This window comes from Vigna umbellata, chromosome 6 (assembly GCF_029865625.1).
Source record: "Vigna umbellata cultivar VRB3 chromosome 6, Vumbellata_1.0, whole genome shotgun sequence".
Classification (NCBI taxonomy): domain Eukaryota; kingdom Viridiplantae; phylum Streptophyta; class Magnoliopsida; order Fabales; family Fabaceae; genus Vigna; species Vigna umbellata.
Genome location: NC_142170.1, coordinates 21,738,584 through 21,760,440, shown reverse-complemented (window position 1 = coordinate 21,760,440; position 21,857 = coordinate 21,738,584). Strand labels below are relative to the sequence as shown.

General features: G+C 31.5%; 3 protein-coding genes and 1 long non-coding RNA gene across 11 annotated transcripts; 2 read left to right on the top strand and 2 right to left on the bottom strand.

Moving 5' to 3' along the window:
• The first annotated feature begins 4,380 nt into the window (after positions 1-4,380).
• Positions 4,381-7,460, top strand: LOC148196976 (uncharacterized). Of its 8 annotated transcripts, XR_015780086.1 has the most exons (7): positions 4,383-4,980; positions 5,155-5,263; positions 5,405-5,455; positions 5,544-5,631; positions 5,914-5,995; positions 6,287-6,405; positions 6,492-7,460. It is a non-coding gene; the product is annotated as an uncharacterized LOC148196976 (long non-coding RNA). The 8 variants fall into 8 exon arrangements; XR_015780084.1 differs by having other exon boundaries at positions 4,381-4,980; positions 5,914-6,405; XR_015780089.1 differs by having other exon boundaries at positions 4,382-4,980; positions 6,256-7,460.
• A 3,365-nt stretch (positions 7,461-10,825) lies between these two features.
• On the top strand, positions 10,826-12,577 carry LOC124847102 (glutathione S-transferase U19-like). Its single transcript, XM_047324494.2, has 2 exons — positions 10,826-11,247; positions 12,077-12,577. The coding sequence occupies exons 1-2, from the start codon at positions 10,933-10,935 to the stop codon at positions 12,410-12,412; spliced, it is 651 nt and encodes a 216-aa protein (XP_047180450.2). The 5' UTR covers positions 10,826-10,932; the 3' UTR covers positions 12,413-12,577.
• Positions 12,578-16,346: 3,769 nt separating this feature from the next.
• On the bottom strand, positions 16,347-18,226 carry LOC148196975 (uncharacterized). Its single transcript, XM_088092648.1, has one exon. The coding sequence runs from the start codon at positions 17,949-17,951 to the stop codon at positions 16,347-16,349; it is 1,605 nt and encodes a 534-aa protein (XP_087948774.1). The 5' UTR covers positions 17,952-18,226.
• Positions 18,227-19,747: 1,521 nt separating this feature from the next.
• Positions 19,748-21,627, bottom strand: LOC148196974 (uncharacterized). Its single transcript, XM_088092649.1, has one exon. It carries the CDS (start codon positions 21,350-21,352, stop codon positions 19,748-19,750), a length of 1,605 nt encoding a protein of 534 aa, XP_087948775.1. The 5' UTR covers positions 21,353-21,627.
• Positions 21,628-21,857: the final 230 nt, after the last annotated feature.

The window sequence follows — 21,857 nt, the reverse complement described above, 5'->3', positions numbered from 1 at the left end:
ACACATGGAACAAAAAACATACCTGGATCCTTGCATTTTCGCGGTATTTCAATATGCTTCTTAATCAAGCTTGACATATTTCTTTCCAAATTCATAACCTCATTATCCCTAAAACGCCTTCTATTTGTGCAAATTTCTTTCAAAAACTTGGCGTATTTAGAGATTTTCTTAACAACATCTAGCAAGGGAATGTTGATCTCCACCTTTTTGAAAGTATTTAAGATCTCTTGGTCTAATTCCTCCATTTTTTTTGTTTCTCGATTTTAACCGATTTGGATATGGAGGAGGTGGAGAATAAGATGAAGAAGAATTTTTAGAAGAAGAGTTAGAGGATCCTAACCTGGATTTATCAGTGGTAGTCTCAAGTGATGGTTCACTTGGTCCTCCATTGTCATCAATTTGCGCTCCTTCTTTCTCCTTATTTTCATCTTTTTGGGCTCCTTCAGGGCCTTCTACTTGCTTACCCGTTCTCAAAGTAATAGCACTTACATTTTGCGGGTTGATCACTGTTTGTGCAGGTAGTTTATTTGACTCCTTAGCCTCTAATTTTTCGACCCTCTAAGTCAACTCTACAATTGATTTCTTGATTTCTGAATTTTGCTTAAGTATTGTTTTCATGAAATCTTGTAGTGACATTTCAGGTTGAGGTTGCTGCCTTTGTTGAGGTTGAACATAAGGTTGTATGTTCTGCTGATACCTATTGGAGGATGAATCATGATAATTCTGGTATGGTCTATTTCCTCCAAACATGTTTGCAGCAAAAGCTTGAGATGGGTTTTCCATAGTGGTTTCCACCAAGCTAGGACATTCATTAGTATAATGGTCAATTGAAATGCATATTCCACATTTCTTAGCAATTTGTGGAGTTGAGGTTTTAAACAAGCTTGCAATCTGATCGAGTTTGCTTTCTAGCTTATTTAATCTTTCATCTATCTTCTTCCCATCAACTACACCATTTTCAATTTCATGCACTCCCTTCAACAAAGTCACTAAATTTTCTCTTGTGTCATACTATTGATTGTCTACTGCCTTCCGTTCTATTAGATCTATACCATCTTCTGGTGACTTGTCTAAGAAAGATCCTCTGCTTGTAGCATCTGCCCATGACCTATCAGTAGGACTTAAACCTTCATAAAAGCTTAGAATAAAATCTTCCATTTGGAGTTGCGGGCATGAGGCACATAGTTTCTTGAATCTTTCCCAATACTCACTAAGATTCTCTTTATCCCTCTGTCTTATATCTTGAATTTCTCTTCGTATGGAAGATAATCTGGATGCAGGAAAATACTTTTCAAGAAAGAGTCTTTCAATAGTTTCCCAGTTTGTGATCCGTGTAAAGACATAGTATCACCAATCTTGAGCTGCTCCTTGAAGAGTAAAAGGAAAAGCTCTCATTTTAAGGCTCTCTATTGTGATTCTGTGAGATCTAAAGTTTTGACACAACATGTGAAGTTGTCTCAAGTGCTCGTGTGGATTCTCCCTTGATAACCCGTTGAACTTTGGTAAAGCATTTAACAGGTCAGGTCTCAACTCCCATTCCTCATTAGGGTATTCAATGTTACTTCGGATAGCTGTATTGTGGGAGGTGGCTAACTGTTTAATGGTTCTTTATGCCATATTGTTTGGGTTAGGATCAGGTAAAGGATTGGATGGTATGTTTGTGACAGGAGATAATGAAGGTGATATGGCTTCAAATGTAAGAAGTGTTCCCTCAGTAGAACACCCAAATTTCAAACTTTTCCGCAGCTTACGCAAGTTCCTTTCAACTTCCGGGTTAATTTGATAAAATTCTCGCGGGCTCTGGTCATGCACTACGCAATCTGCTTGAAGTTGTTTCTCTGTTCTTGACTTCTCTTTTTCTTTTGTTCTTGCTTTAGAGAAAGATTTCAAATAACATATAAGAGAGACTTTGTTTGGGTCCACTCCCAGGAAAGAGAGGTGCGTCACAATGGACAACTTAAGTACTAAGTCTTTCCTAGCCAGAGTGTATTCTAACTAGCCTCAAGTATTTCTCAAGAGAAATCCTTAATTAAAACAAGAACAAAGATTTTTTTTCTAAAATAAGAATGACTAAAGACTACAAAATAACTCAAACTAAATTAAATGTATGTGCGTAAGAAAACAAATAAAGATAAAAATAAAGGTAAAAAATAAAAATAAACAATAAGAATCAAAATATTCAAAATACTAACCGTACTCCCCGACAACATCTAGGGCTATTTTGCTGTAATTTCATTATGAATTCTGAGGTTAGATTGAGTTAATGCAATTTTTTATTTTGATTATTGATTTAAGTTGTTCTCTCTCTATGTCTTTCATCTCTTTATCAAATTAAAAGCAAAGATTTTTGCATCATAATGTGTTTGAATCTACATGCATATTGATTATATGAGTTCTAGGGTTTCTAGGTTTAATTGAGAATCTACTTTGATTTAATTTAGGAACTTTCATATGATTAAATAGTTTTTACTATCAATTGAGAATGTACTTTGATTGATTAGTACTAATTTCAACTATAATCAATTGAGAATTTACTTTGATTGATTAACTTTTAATTTGGTTAGGAGATTTAAGACTAGACATGATTAAACACAATAGGATTTGATTGAGAATGTACTTTGGTTGAATTCATTGTGAATAATCTAGAAAGCTTTTGCATTTGATTGAGAATTTACTTTCGTTAAATGCATGATCGCCCTCAAATTAATTAAGAATGTACTTTAATTAATTTGAAACTTAAATAATAATCAATTGAACAATTATCTGTGAATAACCGATGATGAATCTATCTTGGAAAAGCAGTGAAATTAGCCTATTTCATCATAACTGTTTTTAAGTTTCTTATTTGTTCTTTAAACATTGTCCAAACATTGCTTTTATTCTTGAGCATTGCATTGCATTCATAAGATTGAAATATGTAAAATACTAACCGTATTCCCCGGTAGCGACGCCAAATTTGATAAGCTGTCGTTGAAGCTATAAAATTAATACTACTTTTCAAGACAACTTCAGTATTGTCAAATAGTATTCAAGAAAGTAGATAGGGTTAAAGTAACTCTGAGTCGTCTCCCAATGAATATGGAATTGCCTTTCAATATTTCACCTTTTACATCTCTTTTAATTCCCAAAACCAACAATTCTAATCATCACAAATTCACTTAAAATCAACCATTTAAGCACAATTATCCCATCAAAAATTTGAATTTTAAAACATAAATGTGGGCATAAATATGCACTCATCACATACATTATGCCATTAAAATTATGCATTTGTGATAGTGGAAAAACTTATCCATGTAAGTTACCACATATAAGATTAGTCCGTCAACCATCTTTGGCCTAGGTAAAACCTCTAGACTAGAACCTCCTACACCTCTTACCATATCTTCCACCCTTCTCTACTTGAGATTAGATGGTTATTAGAATGACATGATAACCCGTATATTGAATCCATATATCAATACATACTCTAAATAAACATCACCATAGAATCTCCCCACGAAATTCGTGTAATTATGCTGACACACCATATTTACCATTAGAACAATTTTATGCATGGATAAAAACAATACACACTTAAACATGCCTTAAATACATCGTAATTTCATTTCAAACAACCATGGAATAAAAAAACTCAAACATGTATACTGGTGCTCAAAAATGGCACTGAAACCCTAAATATTTTACAAAAGATGGCACTCAGCACCATTTTTCTTGCAAAATGTCACGCTCAATGACACACATTTGTTGCTCAACGACCTGGAATTAAATTGTTTCATACTTGGAATGAAAAGTGGCGCTTAATACTACATCTTCCACCAAAGATGATGCTCAGTGATATTCATATCACTCAACACCATTTTTCTCACAAAATGTCATATTTAACGACACTCATCTGTCACTAAGCGACCTGAAATTAAATTATTCTAGACTTGTAATAGATTTATATCTTATATTATCTTTGTATTTTGTAACTGAAATATTATCTTCCCATTTTTTAAATAATTGATTTTTACTGACAAATAGTTATGGTCGATAATACATAATTTATTTTTGTAATATTAGATTATTCATTTTCTATAAGTATTTTTTTTTTACCCGAACAATTAATGCTAATAAATTATGACTCTAAGATGCGTTGTAAAATGTAAATCAAAGAATTAAATTATTTTTAAATAACCTAGGTTGATGTGGTTATAACCCCTCTTAGTTTTCAAAAATAATAGATTATAGAAGGGGTTTTTTATCGGCGTTTTCAAAAACCCCTCTTAGTTTCCAGTGGTTTCAAAAACCGCAGTAAAATTTTATTTAAAATATTTCAAATAATTTTTTCGACGATTTGATACACAAAACCGCATTTTCTTATTCAAAATATTTAGCATATGATTTTTTTCATTTCTCGCGCCTCTTCTTTTATCTTTCAATCCCTAATTTTTTCATTTGCGCACTTCTCTTTTCAAATTTCCATCCTTTTCTCCACGCAGGTTCACATTCCTTACTTCTCCGTTACGCAGGTTCACATTCCTTTCTCTCCACTATGCAGATTCCCCTAATCGTTATTCCACCAATCCTTATGCACGCGAATCAATGATTTCCACGCCCTGCCGCTACTAGCGATGTATGCGCAACCGTCGACCGTTCCCTCGCCGCCACGGCCAAAGGCCGAACTCGTTGGAGTAACGCGATTCTCGCAAATCTTTTTGGCCGGTAGAAGCGGAGGCACCACAGGAAGGCCAGGAAGACCCATGCTGGATTGATGAAGAAGAGGACGCCGAAGATTCGACGGACGGCGTTGCTGCTGCAGAAAAAAGTGTGCTCTCTCGAACGATTAATCCCTGGTTGCCGTAAGGTATCGTTCCCGAAGCTCCTAGAAGAAGCCGGTGATTATATCTCTGCCTTGGAGATGCAAGTGCCAGCCATGGCGGGTCTCGCCAACCTCCAAATCGGCAATCCCCCAAAGACGCTATCAAGCTCTTGAAGGTTTGCATTTTTCCTTTTAATTCCCCAATTCTACCTCTTCGCCACCTTTCAAAACCTCCTTATTTAATTTTACCATTTCCAATTCAGGACTTTCTTCTCTGTTATCTCTTCCTTATATTCGTTGCATTTTGTTTGAAAATAATAGAAAACCACACTCATGATTTTTCTTAATAGGCGATTCATCTGCTGGAATTTCCCTGTCGTAGGTCTATTGGAAAGAGTTATATGCCCAAACTAAATTGATGGGTTACCAACTGGATGATAATATGATTCTTTCCGTCAAGTAAAGATCTATTTTTTCTTACATGAGCTCATAACATATATATACACACACATATACGTCTATTTAATGATCATTATAATTGTTGTAAAGGCTCAAACAATAATAATTATTATGTTGTGTTTTTAATTTGGTTTTTGTCAGAGACTAGTGAAGTTGCTATAGAGAAACCAATTGAGGGATCTGTGAATTGAGGTGAGTTTGTTTGCATTATGATACTTTATTTCTTGTTATGCATTTCATATTTACATCCTAATTCCTACGCCTTTTGTTTCTTATTCAGATGTTGTCCTTGCGAGAGTTGCAAGGGAGAAGAGGTTGTCACTGATCAAAGCATGGGAAGAAAGTGAAAACTCAAAAGCAGAGAACAAGTAAGAACTTGCATAAGATATTGTTAATTTCCTTTTCAGCTCAAATAGAAACTGTAACTGGTATGATCTTTGGTTGTTTTTGGTACTGCACTTGCCATTGGAAAACAGTACTATAGTTGTGAAGTTTAAAAAAGATCTGTGAATATGGAGTTCTAATTATTTGTTTTGCCAAACTAGGTTGTTAGTTAACACCAAATGTTTGTATTATCTTATCATTACATGTAGTTATTTGAAGTCATTTAACGAGTTCTTTTAACTAATTTATATGAATTTGATGACCAGGACTTATAAAAACATTTCATCAATTTCAGCATGGGTGAACAGTAAGAAAGCTGCAACGGAGGCTGAATTGAGAAAGATTGAAGTAAGAGCTTGTTTTAATATTAGTATTAAGAAATTATTCTAGTAATTGTCTCAATATATTATATATCTTATATCATCTATGCTTGATCTAGAGTCATAATAATGATAATTTTGTCAGCTTAAATAATTTTGACGTACTCAATATATTATTGATATATGTATTGATTATTCAATAACTTTTCTTTTAATTGAGTTATTTAATAAAATATATTGTTTTAGTTTTTTTTTCATACGTACGACTCTTGTCTACATGTTTATTAGATTGAGTGTTGTCCTACAAAATGTGTTGTAGTTCCTGTTAACTGTGATGAGGTTGTATCACTTACTGAATCCCTCACCGCAAACCTAAGCCCAAAACATGGATTTGATCCTGTCTCCCGTTCGGAACATACTTGTGAGGTGCATGTTAAAGTAAGTTTGTTTTGACCCTTTTCAAGCATGCTTGTATCAACCATTTTCATTGTAAATTGACTCTCTATTACAACTTTGCCTTATAGGATGAAATAAATCCAGAAGATGAGGGAGTACACTTAGAAAATGTAGTTGGAACAAAAGAGGGAGGTGAAGAAATACCAAAAGAAAAACCTCAAAAGAAGAAACTACTAAGAACGGTCTTGGGTGCAGCTGTAGTTGGTTTGTTATTCATGATTTTGCACTTAAGGGTTGTGTTTGGCCCCTTTTTTGTGTTTTCCAGGTAGTGCTGGTTTAGTGAGTGCATTGATTTGACGTTTTGGTCTTTTGTTTGATAAGAGGAATGGCGGGGAAAAGGCTGCACAACCAAGTAGGGCATCTAATCATATAGGCAAAGTAAGTATGGCATCTAATCATATAGGCAAAGTAAGTATGGCATCTAATCATATAGGCAAAGTAAGTATGGCATCTAATCATATAGGCAAAGTAAGTATGGCATCTAATCATATAGGCCAAGTGAAGATTCAGAAAAAATCTGACAGGAAAGTAAAGAGAAGTACTAAAAAAGGGGTTTATCCAATGAAGGCTTTTTGTGTAGACATACATATAGCAAATATTTTCCTGTTGAAATCTAATTTAAGTTGTTTGCCAGACCATTTTGTGTGGGCTTATTGGAATCCCTCCATCCAACGGTGTGATTCGTCAATCTCCTTCTAGAAAAATATGAACTTGAATCAGCTGTACTAAAGTATGCAAGAAGCATATGATCAAATGTAGACTCCGTTAGCCTACCAAATTTCAAAGCGGTGGCCGTGTTTACATTATTCTAGACAGCTTACTTGTTTCTCTGCTTCTTATCCCAGTACATTAATATTTCCTTCCCAAGTTTTTTAAAGGAGCCCATCTTCAAGAATTGGATGTTGCATGAGGAGCGCATCTTCAAGACATTGTTTCTTTTTTAGTAATGTAATGAACATCTTAATCATATTTTTAGTATTTTAATTTAGTATTGAACATCTTTCTTTTTAATATAGAAATAATTAGTTCCACGAACATATTAATATATTGCACAATGTAGTTTATTTTATATATAATATTTAGTTTTAATTCATATTATTTGTTATCAGCGGTTTTGACAAAACCATCGTTGTTACAAGCGGTTTTGACAAAAATCCCGCCACTACCGGCGGTTTTGACAACCATTATCACAAAAGGCTTTTTATACTTGTTAAAAACAGACTTCTTATACCCTGCTCGAGTAGGTGTATAGTTGGGGTATAGAAAATTTTAGTTTTTTTTTATGTCGATTCTAGAATAATTATAAAGTTTGCCACTTTTATACCTGTTGATGCTAGAATAGGTGTAAAAAGTCTTATTGTTTATACTTGCTGATGCTGGAACCGATATAAAAGTAAGCTTTTTTTTTATACCTAATCCAACTTTAACAGGTATAAAAGATATCATTTTTTTAAATATTTATTTTGTATGTGCTATTATCCTTATCCAAACCTCCATAAAATTCATTTTCAAAATATCGTTTGAATAATCAATAACAAGCAAAATAATCAATATTATTTTTATTATTAACACATCAAAATAGTTCCTCAATGTAATATTTACTTAACAAAGTTTCTAAATAATATTACATAACGAAATTACACATAAAATAGTTTCTCAACATTGAAATATTTAATCATCTATAAACGGTTAAAAGAAATGTAGATCATTCTTCTCAAACATCTTTTATGACATGTTGCTACATTGGAGACGTGTCATGCAATATCTACATAATGTCCAACTTGAAAATATAAACAATAGAGCCATGAAGATTTGAAGTAAATCCAGTATAATTGGCCAAAACACTGAATCTTCCTTACCATCTAGTTCAATGCCTTTGCTACAACCTATTGTGTGAACACAATACATTGCCCAAAGCAAGCCGAGCAAGCATATGTTGTCTGATGGTGAAAAAGAATAATTCAGAATTCACCTCAAAAGTTTTTAAGGATTTTCAATAGTTGACACAGCAGAATTAGTTCAACTAACATTGATGAAAAAGATTATACAAATCAGACTTGGGCTTGGTAACTAGTAATAGCCTTTGGAAAAAATATTTGGATAACTTTTTCTACATTCCAGATGGAAAGCAACATTACACAACAATCCAATTAGGCTTGAACTTTTTCATGCACAAGACCATAATAGTGATTTGCATCTAAACAAGCTTTTCACGCACAAGACAAATAACAATATATTATTTCTAAACAACATTACCATGCAAATTGAAGCCAGCACAACAGTGGCTATTTGGTATTTTGTTAGTTTAACAAAATAGTTTATTTATTTCTTATTGGGGGAGGGGGTAATAAGGAAAAAACAACATACAGTTAGCTACATCAAGACACAACAACTATCCTTACTGAGATTTTGAGGTGTTGCTTGTTCTTCATTTTGTATCAATTATTTCCTATTTGTATCATGTTAAGAAATAATAAACTTAATTTTTTTAATAGCAAAGATCAAGCTCACTTCCTAATTATATGGCACAAAAAAAATTTATTTTACTTATTACAAAAACTCATAAGATGTGACATCTCCAAAAAGCATTAATACATCATATGTTCATAGATCATCAATAATCGAGAAAAACTCTTTTACCAACAACATTTGATTGGAAAGGGTAATTGAAGCATAAGCGTAGATAATAGAAGACATGCCTTCTTAAGTGCATGGCCATCCTTCTCCGAACAATTCCATGCATTGCAACCAACACTTCTACAAGAGTTAAAGCTGAACCTGTATGAGTTGAACCCTGCCATGAAATACATTAAACATTTAGCCTATCTAGGAAGAAAAAAGATAAAGAAATAACTTGTAAGAAATATTGAGGTTTAATTGAACATAAATCCTCGTCTAAAAGGAACAGTATAAGGAAACATGGATTTGAATGAAAGTGCAGTCAATTTGTAAAAGAAGGAGGGAGAACGAAAAAGAAATTGCACAAGAGAAGAAGAGAAAGTCGGAAAGAAAAAAAAAATTCAATATGTAAAAAGTTATTCATACCTTTTATAATATTTAACCCGTATAAATCAATAATTTATACCTATTCTAAGATTAATAGGTATAAAAAATTTTATACCTATTTCATTTTTATACAGTTATTTGTATTTTATTATAATATTACCAACACATCATTTTCTATACATGTTTTCATTAAAGTTGATGTAGAAAATTTTCTCATATTTACAAAATTGTCACTGCATCACTTTCTACTCCTGACAGATTTTAACAGGTGTAAAAAATTACTATAATTAGTACACTTTTTTTACCTGAACAATACTAATAAATTATGATTCTAAGATGCTTTGTAAAATGTAAATGAAATAGTGAATTAAATTATTTTTAGATAAGCTGGGTGTGGTTAGCATACTTACCTGGCTATAAATAGTTAAATTTCTATGCTTAAATTTAGTTAAGGGAACACTACTGGAAGTTAGTAGTAAATTAATTGCACGTCTAATAGTTGGTTTTAATGTGACTAATCGATAAGCAGTAATTTTATTTCTTTATAACAAAAATCAAATTCTTATATTTTTAAAAATATAAACTACAGTATATTAAAATTACATGCAATAAAATAATAATCATTAATTTTATTCTTCACCAATTCAAAATTTATGTTAAAATATTTCTTTAATAATATTAAACATACTATCTCGTTAATTCTTCTTCATGTATAAAATAATGAATACATACAATTTATTAAAAAGTAATGTTTAATTAAAACAATAATATAAAAAGTTTAAAATAAAGTATAAAACCAAAATATTTACAATTATCTTACCTAGTTGACAAAAATACATTAACTAATTAAATTATGCATCTAAACGTAATTAAATTTTCTTAATTTAACTTTTATTTTAATTACATTAATTGATACTTTTTATTTTAATGTTAAAATGAAAATAATTAAAGAAACATACTTAAAAAAATTAAAAATGTAAAAATTTTAATTTTATACTGAATTAATATTTTTTAGTCAGATTCTATTTATGTTTTACTTGAGTTAAATTAATTGAGAACAAAATAAGTACAATATAACTTTATTTTACTTTGTTGAGCATAAATTTAAACAAATAAAAAATAAGAGTTTAAAAATGAGATAAGATTGATAAATAAATGAAAAATTATTCCTTCATCCATGACGACCTCTCTGAATGAATTTTAATAGTACACGCAACTATATATAAATATTTATATATATATATATATATTATATATATGTTCCCGTGTCCGATTTTGAATGGCTTCGGCGGTGTCCAATAATTTAAACATGTGGAACTTTGAAATTAACGTGTTTGTGTAAAAGTCAAGATTTTAAAATAAAAACAAATAAATTCCAAAAGAATAAGAGATGCTTTTGAAATGAACATTATTATCTCAAAAAGAGCGTGTTATAATCTTATTTGGAGTTAAGCCACCAGATATTTCTTCTTCATTTTTTGTTTTCCTTGAAGCTGAAGCAGTATGGCAGACGACGTCGTTCTGCTAGATTTCTGGCCGAGTCCTTTTGGGATGAGAGTGAGGGTTGCACTTGCTGAAAAAGGTATAAAGTATGAGCGCAAAGAAGAGGATCTGAAGAACAAGAGTTCTTTACTCCTACGAATGAATCCGGTTCACAAGAAAATTCCGGTTCTTATCCACAACGGCAAACCCATCTGTGAATCTCTCATTATTGTTCAATACATTGACGATGTTTGGAATCACACAAATCCCTTGCTGCCTTCTGACCCTTACCAGAGAGCACAGGCAAGATTTTGGGCTGATTATGTTGACACTCAGGTACCCTTCCTCTCTTTCCTTTCATACTTTTAATTCCTTTAGTAAAATATTATTCTACGCATCTAAACTTTTTATATTCGTTTCATATTATTTTTCTTTATTTTTTACTTAAAAAAATATAAGACTTTACATTTTTTAAATCATTTTATTCTTATAAATCTGTAAAAATTATCATGATACCATTTTTTATTCCTTTTAATACATTTTTTATTTGATATTTTACTATTCGTGCCATTTATTAATCTTATAAATAAAGAAATAAATTTATATTATATAATTAATTTAAGTTTTATTAGTTATATTTTAAAATTCATTTTTTAACAATTTGTTTTTTTAGTATTAAATGAGTGATAAGTAAAGAAATTCTCTAAACAAATATATTGTTAAAACTTTCACATTAATTAGTTATAAAAACACTTTAAAGTATACAAACTAGAACAAATTTCATTTCACAAATTTATTGTATAGAATTATTATATATTTATAATCCATTACTTAATATAGATTCCTAAGTTATAATCTATTTTGACGAGATTTATTGTTTGTTTGATTTATTGTATCATTTGTTATCGATTTTTTTAAAAAATATATAATGTTTTACATTAGCTAATGATAAGGTCAATTAAAAATATATAAATAAATACAAATTTTATTTTATAAGTTAGTGTTATGAGATTGAATTAGATTTAAAATTTATTTTTTAACCTATATTATTTTGCTTTGAAAACATATGCAAGAAGATTTGATGATATTTAATCCATGTGTTTTGTGTAATTTGATTATATTTAACATAAATGTGTCCTTATACCAGTTATGACTTGTGAAATAGATAGTTAATACCTTAGACAAGATTTCGAAAGGAAAAGGAGAAGAAAGAGAAGTTGCAAAGAAAGGGTTGATAGAAGCCCTTAAATTGTTGGAGGAAGAAGTGGGAGATAAAAGTTATTTTGGAGGAGAAAATCTTGGTTTTGTGGACATAGCACTTGTCTCATTCTACCCTTGGATAAAATCCTTTGCAAGTTTTGTCACTCTTAACATAGATGCTGAGTGTCCTAAGTTGATTGCTTGGGCCAAGAGGTGCCTTCAAAAAGAAAGTGTTGCTAAGTCTCTTCCTGGTGAGCAGGTGATCAATGAGTTCACAACAAAGATCTTCGGCATTGAGTAGCTTCAAGCTTAGATCACACATTGAAAGTGTTGCTTATTTTTTAGCTTTCTATTAAGTAATATCTTTGCAATAAAAGGCATTTTGATGTGCCAAATTATTGTTTTATGTAAGAGTGCATATGTTTTACTGAAGACATTTTATATATGAGGTTAGATATTTAAGGGAGTTTTTCTTGTTATTAATAATATCACTTCACACAATCAAATTAATATTATTAAACTATTTCAATTTCAGTATTATTAAAATATTAACAAAAAATATTAGTATGAATAAATTATTATGAACTTCAAATTTTTTCAAAAATAAAATAACTTTAAATTTACAATAACTTTTGAAGTAAATAATTGTGAACATATAAATTAAATTACTCAACATTGTCTGATAATATTGATGTTCGCGTGATCAAAATAATAATATTAAATTATCAACTTCATTATTATTAAGATAAAAACAAAAAAAATATTAATATAAATAAGATAACTTAAATTCGCCAAAAGAATATTAAATTAATTATTAATAAGTTAGTTCTATAAATTTTATACAAAATATTTAGTCAAATATAAAAAGAATAAACGAAAAAAAATATAAATAAAATAGATAAAAAAATTAAAAAATAGTAAATGAAAGAAAAAAATGAAATTGCCAATAAGATATAAAGAGATAAAAAAACAATAATAAAGAAAATAGATTGATTTGACTACTTTTTCAAAATATAATTTACTACTCGTGATTTAAAGATTATTGTTCAATTAATTATTGTCTTTGATTTTTAAATTAATCGATGTGAAATCTCAATTAATTCATTGACATTCTCACTAATAACCAAAGTACAATCTCAATTAAAAATTAAAAGTGAAATTTTTTTATACTATTCATAATCAATTAAACTAAAGTATAGTCTGAATCAAATTTTACTATACCTAATGTAACATACCATTTTGGTGTCACTTGTAATTTAAAAACTCAACATTTGTTGATACCATTGCAAAAACAAACTTAAAAAAAAATTAACTGATCAAGAAACTTTATTTCTGAAAAAATAACATCAACAATTGATTGAGTTTATTACTAAATAAAAAGTTCAAATATTCCAATTACAATTTCAAAATTCCTAAAGATTCTCAGCTCTTCTCGATACTTCAACTAGCTCCAATGTCATCTCCTGTATAACAATACGAGTTATACGCTCATTGAGCCTTAGTCTTAAATCCCAAGTCAGAGAGTCGTGTGGTAATAGAGCATTGAGCGATGACTTTGTACTGTTGCGTGCAAGTCTTAAATTCCTAGTCAAATAGCCATGTGGTGATAGAGTGTTGACAATGACTTTGTATCGTTAAGCATCAATCTTAAATTTCAAGAGAGAGCCATGTGATGACAAAGCACTGAGTGATGGTTTGTACCACTAAGCACTAGTTAGTGTAGTGTTTTCGTTTGTTGTGAAATTCTAATTTTGATAGCTTTTGTTGGTTTTAGTTACTTATATGAGTTATTTATAATAATTGTAGTAATGATATGAGTTGTTATGATTTAAGGGATTTTATGAAAAAAAAATCCTAGTTTTGTTGTTTTTCGTGTTTGTATTAATGTATGGATTCTAAAACGCAAAAGAAATTAATCTTGTGTGTAGTAGGATAAAATTTATTGATAATGACTCCATAGACTAGTGGAGATCACCACATGCGCATGTAGGGATGGCAATTTTACCCGCGGGCACGGGTACCCGCGGGTAAAATCCGTGGCGGGTAGTAACTATCCACGGATATTTACTACCCGTGGGTAACGGGTAGCGGGTATTTTAATACCTGCTTCTAAACGGATCGGGTACGGGTAGTATACTACCCGCCCCGCGGGTACCCATTACCTGCAAAAAATTAAAAAATAAATAATTTATATATTTTTTAATTAAAGTTAATTAAAAATAAAATAAAATAATATTTTATTAGTTTAAATTTAATTAAAAATTAAATTTTAATTTACATTTAATTTAATTTATATTATATATATATATATATTTGTATTTTTATTTAAATTTTATTTTTAAAATGTATTAAATAATTTTTTTATTTTTGCGGGTATCTGCAGGTACCCGCGGGTATTTTTTAAACGGATACCTGACGGGTAGTGGATCGGGTAACATATACGATTTTATCCGACAGGTCAGGTTGCGGGTAGGTGTTAGAATCGCTGCAGCGGAATTATTAGCGTGGTAACAAACCAAGAGGGGGGGTGAATTGGTTATATTCTTTTATTATGCCTTTTTAATATTTTTCTCTTAATTTTTCTTACTGGGCGAATGATTAAATATAAATGACAGAGTAAGGGAAAGAGAAAAATTGCACAGGTGATTTTATCCTGGTTCAGATCACTAGGATCCTACGTCCAGTCGCTTATCTCAAACAAGATAAACCTTTTTCACTATCACAAAACAGTTACAAATATTAGTCACACAGAAAAACAATTTGTAACAGTTTAGAAATTACCACCTCTCTTGAAACCACAAGAGATGAACTTACACCTCCGTTGAATCTTCACAAAGGATGATCACCTCCTTCGAATGCTTCACGAAGGATGATTCTCTTCCAGACACTTCCTCAGACACACCAAGGATGATCAAGCTATTCCTCTGTCACCGCAGTACCACTTCAGGACTTTGCAGACAAGAGTTTCCTTAGCTTCAGCAATTTCACAGAGTTCTCAAAAGAGTTCAGAGTACTAGAGCACAAGGGAAGAGTTATTTTTGAGATAAAGAGTGAGCCATTTTATAGACTCAGCCTAATACCCTTCCATTCTTCGAAAACGGGCCATCTAACGCATTTAATCGATTAACATAAATATTAATCGATTAATAATGAGTACAACGGCTAGTTTTTCAAATCTGAAACCCCCAACGGCTAGTTTTTCAAATCTGAAACCCCCAACGGCTAGTGTTAATTGATTATTCTCAGGAATAATCAATTAGCTAAATAAATCAAATATAAATTACAAGAATCAACCCTAATAGATATTTGAGCACTATTACATCAACTTTGATTATTATAAAAGCTTTATAAAATACAGAGATCTTCAATTTGTCTTTATGGATCTTGACTTGTGCAAATCTGTTCATCATCAAAACTTCATCTTTGATTTTTGCTAACATTCTCCCCCTTTTTGATGATGATCAAAAACTCCTTTGATTTAAAGCTTTTAGTAATAATCTGGATAAAACACAACTTATGGAAGAAAAAATGCATTAGTGAATAAGCACAAATAGCACAAATAGGCAAATAAGCTTTAAACATTTTCTCCCCCTTTTTGATCATAATTAAAAAGTTGTGTTTGATGTTCTCCTCCTAAGATAATACTCCCCCTTAATAAAAGCAAGTATGCATATGAGCTAAAAATATTTTAAATTTAAAGATTCATTCAAGCATGCACAAAAGGATATATAAAGCAAATATTTTTAGGATAAAGAACTTATAAAACATCATATATTGAACTATATAAGATAGGAATTTTAAAAAAAATGCAATCCTAAGATATTTCTAAAATTCCTAGATCTCTTCTAATGTTTACCCCTTTTGATATGCCTCCAACTTCGTAATGATAATCCTCTAGGTTGTTTCCACATTTTGTTTAGATCTTCATCTTGAGGATTGTCATCATTCTTCGCTTCATTTGTTGTCTTCTACAAATCTTCATCATTGCCTGCATGTAATTCAACTGACTCAAGAGGTTTTGCCTCAAGGTCTACAATTTCATCAAAGACAACATGCACACATAAAAAATTTTCCGATTGAAAACTATATATGCTTTGTATATTAGAAGATATCAAAAATAGTTTCATCGGCCTTGGAATAAAATTTTCTTAAATTTTGATTAAAGAAATTCTAAATATTAAACAATAGGTACCCAACTACTTGTATGGGTCCTTTGGGTTAGATTTAAAAAAAAATCATTTTACAACCCAAGCATATCTACCACTTGGAACACCATAATGCTTAATTTTACATTTATTTGAAGTATGACCTTTTTTCATACAATAAAAGCATGATACAAAGTTTGTGTTCCTATAAGTTGTTCCTTTTTCTACCCATGTTCTACGGGTTCTATTATTATGTTTATTTTTAATTTTAGGAACATACTTATTTTTAACAACCTTATTTTCGTTATTTTTACTACATTCTCCTAAGGTTGTGTGTTCTAGTAGTTTCTTAAAATTTTCACAAGAAGCACATTCATCACTACTAGTAAATTTACCCTTTTCAAAAAATAAAACTTTATTTTTCAAATCTTTATTTTCTTCAAAAATATTTTCAAAGTCTAATTTCAAATTTTTATTTTCTTCAGAAATATTTTCAAAATTTAATTTTAAATTTTTGAAATCCTTTTTCAATTTCTTATGAGCTTTATCTAATTTTTCAGATTCTACTATTAAAGCAGCATAAGTTTCATGCAATTCATCTTCACTAATTTGACTATAATTATCAGAATCGCTAGATGTACTTACTTGGCTTCCAGCGTCGTCGTTCACCACTAGACAAATGTTTGCTTCTTCATCAGATTCGCTCAAATCGGAAATTGTTTCGTTGTCATCTTCCCATGCGATGTAGGCTTTCTTTTTCTTTATTTCTTCATTCTTCTTTTGATTTGGGCAGTCCGCTTTTAAGTGCCCCCTTTCTCCGCAACCGTAACATTTATACTGTGAGGAAGATCCTTGATTTTCTTTCTTTTCGAATTTTAATCTTCCTTTGTCTTTTGATTTCATGAACCTGTTGAGCCTTTTTATCATGAGTCTCAAATTTTCTTCATCTTCTGAATCTTCATCTTCCATTTTGCTCTTGCTCCTTTCCACCTCAGATTTCAAGGCTAGACTCTTTTTCTTAGTTTTTGCTTTTGCTTCTTCTTCATCTAGTCTTCCGAGGTCAAGTTCATGCTCTCTCAACTTTCCAAATAATGCCGCCATAGTCATGGTGTTGAGGTTTTGAGACTCCGAGATTGCAGTCACCTTAGGTTGCCACGACCTGTCTAAAGACTTCAAGATTTTAATGTTTAATTCATCAGTATCAAATGACTTACCTAGTCCAATGAGATGATTGACAATGTTGGTGAAGCGTTTTTGAACGTCTGAAATTGTTTCTCCTTGCTTCATCCGGAACATTTCATACTCTTGAATCAGGGAATTCTTTCTTGCCCTCTTTACGTCATCTGTTCCTTCATGTGTCACTCTGAGCACATCCCACATTTCTTGAGCAGTTTTGCAGACAGAAACCCTGTAGAACTCATCAACAGTCAATGCTGATGCAATAATATTCCGAGCTTTAACGTCATTCTGAAATCTTTTCTTTTCTTCAATGGTCCATTGACCACGGGGCTTTGGTTCCTGTATATTGTTAGTAGGAACAGAAGAACCAGACGCAATAACATCCCAAATTTCACAATCAATAGATTCAATAAATATTTGCATTCTTACCTTCCAGAATGCATAGTTCTCACCTGTGAATAGTGGGGGTCTATTGATTGATGCACCCTCTGCAAAGGTTTGATGTGATCCTGCCATTTGAATGACTATCAAAGCAAGCTCTGATACCAATTGTTAGAATCGCTGCAGCGGAATTATTAGCGTGGTAACAAACCAAGAGGGGGGGTGAATTGGTTATATTCTTTTATTATGCCTTTTTAATATTTTTCTCTTAATTTTTCTTACTGGGCGAATGATTAAATATAAATGACAGAGTAAGGGAAAGAGAAAAATTGCACAGGTGATTTTATCCTGGTTCAGATCACTAGGATCCTACGTCCAGTCGCTTATCTCAAACAAGATAAACCTTTTTCACTATCACAAAACAGTTACAAATATTAGTCACACAGAAAAAACAATTTGTAACAGTTTAGAAATTACCACCTCTCTTGAAACCACAAGAGATGAACTTACACCTCCTTTGAATCTTCACAAAGGATGATCACCTCCTTCGAATGCTTCACGAAGGATGATTCTCTTCCAGACACTTCCTCAGACACACCAAGGATGATCAAGCTATTCCTCTGTCACCGCAGTACCACTTCAGGACTTTGCAGACAAGAGTTTCCTTAGCTTCAGCAATTTCACAGAGTTCTCAAAAGAGTTCAGAGTACTAGAGCACAAGGGAAGAGTTATTTTTGAGATAAAGAGTGAGCCATTTTATAGACTCAGCCTAATACCCTTCCATTCTTCGAAAACGGGCCATCTAACGCATTTAATCGATTAACATAAATATTAATCGATTAATAATGAGTACAACGGCTAGTTTTTCAAATCTGAAACCCCCAACGGCTAGTTTTTCAAATCTGAAACCCCAACGGCTAGTGTTAATTGATTATTCTCAGGAATAATCAATTAGCTAAATAAATCAAATATAAATTACAAGAATCAACCCTAATAGATATTTGAGCACTATTACATCAACTTTGATTATTATAAAAGCTTTATAAAATACAGAGATCTTCAATTTGTCTTTATGGATCTTGACTTGTGCAAATCTGTTCATCATCAAAACTTCATCTTTGATTTTTGCTAACATTCTCCCCCTTTTTGATGATGATCAAAAACTCCTTTGATTTAAAGCTTTTAGTAATAATCTGGATAAAACACAACTTATGGAAGAAAAAATGCATTAGTGAATAAGCACAAATAGCACAAATAGGCAAATAAGCTTTAAACATTTTCTCCCCCTTTTTGATCATAATTAAAAAGTTGTGTTTGATGTTCTCCTCCTAAGATAATACTCCCCCTTAATAAAAGCAAGTATGCATATGAGCTAAAAATATTTTAAATTTAAAGATTCATTCAAGCATGCACAAAAGGATATATAAAGCAAATATTTTTAGGATAAAGAACTTATAAAACATCATATATTGAACTATATAAGATAGGAATTTTAAAAAAAATGCAATCCTAAGATATTTCTAAAATTCCTAGATCTCTTCTAATGTTTACCCCTTTTGATATGCCTCCAACTTCGTAATGATAATCCTCTAGGTTGTTTCCACATTTTGTTTAGATCTTCATCTTGAGGATTGTCATCATTCTTCGCTTCATTTGTTGTCTTCTACAAATCTTCATCATTGCCTGCATGTAATTCAACTGACTCAAGAGGTTTTGCCTCAAGGTCTACAATTTCATCAAAGACAACATGCACACATAAAAAATTTTCCGATTGAAAACTATATATGCTTTGTATATTAGAAGATATCAAAAAATAGTTTCATCGGCCTTGGAATAAAATTTTCTTAAATTTTGATTAAAGAAATTCTAAATATTAAACAATAGGTACCCAACTACTTGTATGGGTCCTTTGGGTTAGATTTAAAAAAAAATCATTTTACAACCCAAGCATATCTACCACTTGGAACACCATAATGCTTAATTTTACATTTATTTGAAGTATGACCTTTTTTCATACAATAAAAGCATGATACAAAGTTTGTGTTCCTATAAGTTGTTCCTTTTTCTACCCATGTTCTACGGGTTCTATTATTATGTTTATTTTTAATTTTAGGAACATACTTATTTTTAACAACCTTATTTTCGTTATTTTTACTACATTCTCCTAAGGTTGTGTGTTCTAGTAGTTTCTTAAAATTTTCACAAGAAGCACATTCATCACTACTAGTAAATTTACCCTTTTCAAAAAATAAAACTTTATTTTTCAAATCTTTATTTTCTTCAAAAATATTTTCAAAGTCTAATTTCAAATTTTTATTTTCTTCAGAAATATTTTCAAAATTTAATTTTAAATTTTTGAAATCCTTTTTCAATTTCTTATGAGCTTTATCTAATTTTTCAGATTCTACTATTAAAGCAGCATAAGTTTCATGCAATTCATCTTCACTAATTTGACTATAATTATCAGAATCGCTAGATGTACTTACTTGGCTTCCAGCGTCGTCGTTCACCACTAGACAAATGTTTGCTTCTTCATCAGATTCGCTCAAATCGGAAATTGTTTCGTTGTCATCTTCCCATGCGATGTAGGCTTTCTTTTTCTTTATTTCTTCATTCTTCTTTTGATTTGGGCAGTCCGCTTTTAAGTGCCCCCTTTCTCCGCAACCGTAACATTTATACTGTGAGGAAGATCCTTGATTTTCTTTCTTTTCGAATTTTAATCTTCCTTTGTCTTTTGATTTCATGAACCTGTTGAGCCTTTTTATCATGAGTCTCAAATTTTCTTCATCTTCTGAATCTTCATCTTCCATTTTGCTCTTGCTCCTTTCCACCTCAGATTTCAAGGCTAGACTCTTTTTCTTAGTTTTTGCTTTTGCTTCTTCTTCATCTAGTCTTCCGAGGTCAAGTTCATGCTCTCTCAACTTTCCAAATAATGCCGCCATAGTCATGGTGTTGAGGTTTTGAGACTCCGAGATTGCAGTCACCTTAGGTTGCCACGACCTGTCTAAAGACTTCAAGATTTTAATGTTTAATTCATCAGTATCAAATGACTTACCTAGTCCAATGAGATGATTGACAATGTTGGTGAAGCGTTTTTGAACGTCTGAAATTGTTTCTCCTTGCTTCATCCGGAACATTTCATACTCTTGAATCAGGGAATTCTTTCTTGCCCTCTTTACGTCATCTGTTCCTTCATGTGTCACTCTGAGCACATCCCACATTTCTTGAGCAGTTTTGCAGACAGAAACCCTGTAGAACTCATCAACAGTCAATGCTGATGCAATAATATTCCGAGCTTTAACGTCATTCTGAAATCTTTTCTTTTCTTCAATGGTCCATTGACCACGGGGCTTTGGTTCCTGTATATTGTTAGTAGGAACAGAAGAACCAGACGCAATAACATCCCAAATTTCACAATCAATAGATTCAATAAATATTTGCATTCTTACCTTCCAGAATGCATAGTTCTCACCTGTGAATAGTGGGGGTCTATTGATTGATGCACCCTCTGCAAAGGTTTGATGTGATCCTGCCATTTGAATGACTATCAAAGCAAGCTCTGATACCAATTGTTAGAATCGCTGCAGCGGAATTATTAGCGTGGTAACAAACCAAGAGGGGGGGTGAATTGGTTATATTCTTTTATTATGCCTTTTTAATATTTTTCTCTTAATTTTTCTTACTGGGCGAATGATTAAATATAAATGACAGAGTAAGGGAAAGAGAAAAATTGCACAGGTGATTTTATCCTGGTTCAGATCACTAGGATCCTACGTCCAGTCGCTTATCTCAAACAAGATAAACCTTTTTCACTATCACAAAACAGTTACAAATATTAGTCACACAGAAAAAACAATTTGTAACAGTTTAGAAATTACCACCTCTCTTGAAACCACAAGAGATGAACTTACACCTCCTTTGAATCTTCACAAAGGATGATCACCTCCTTCGAATGCTTCACGAAGGATGATTCTCTTCCAGACACTTCCTCAGACACACCAAGGATGATCAAGCTATTCCTCTGTCACCGCAGTACCACTT

Coding starts and splice junctions, on each gene's coding strand:
- LOC124847102 (XM_047324494.2), top strand. CDS start 10,933: ATGGCAGACGACGTCGTTCTGCTAGATTTCTGGCCGAGTCCTTTTGGG. Junction 11,248..12,076: donor CTGATTATGTTGACACTCAG/GTACCCTTCCTC, acceptor CTTGTGAAATAG/ATAGTTAATACCTTAGACAA.
- LOC148196975 (XM_088092648.1), bottom strand. CDS start 17,951: ATGGCAGGATCACATCAAACCTTTGCAGAGGGTGCATCAATCAATAGA.
- LOC148196974 (XM_088092649.1), bottom strand. CDS start 21,352: ATGGCAGGATCACATCAAACCTTTGCAGAGGGTGCATCAATCAATAGA.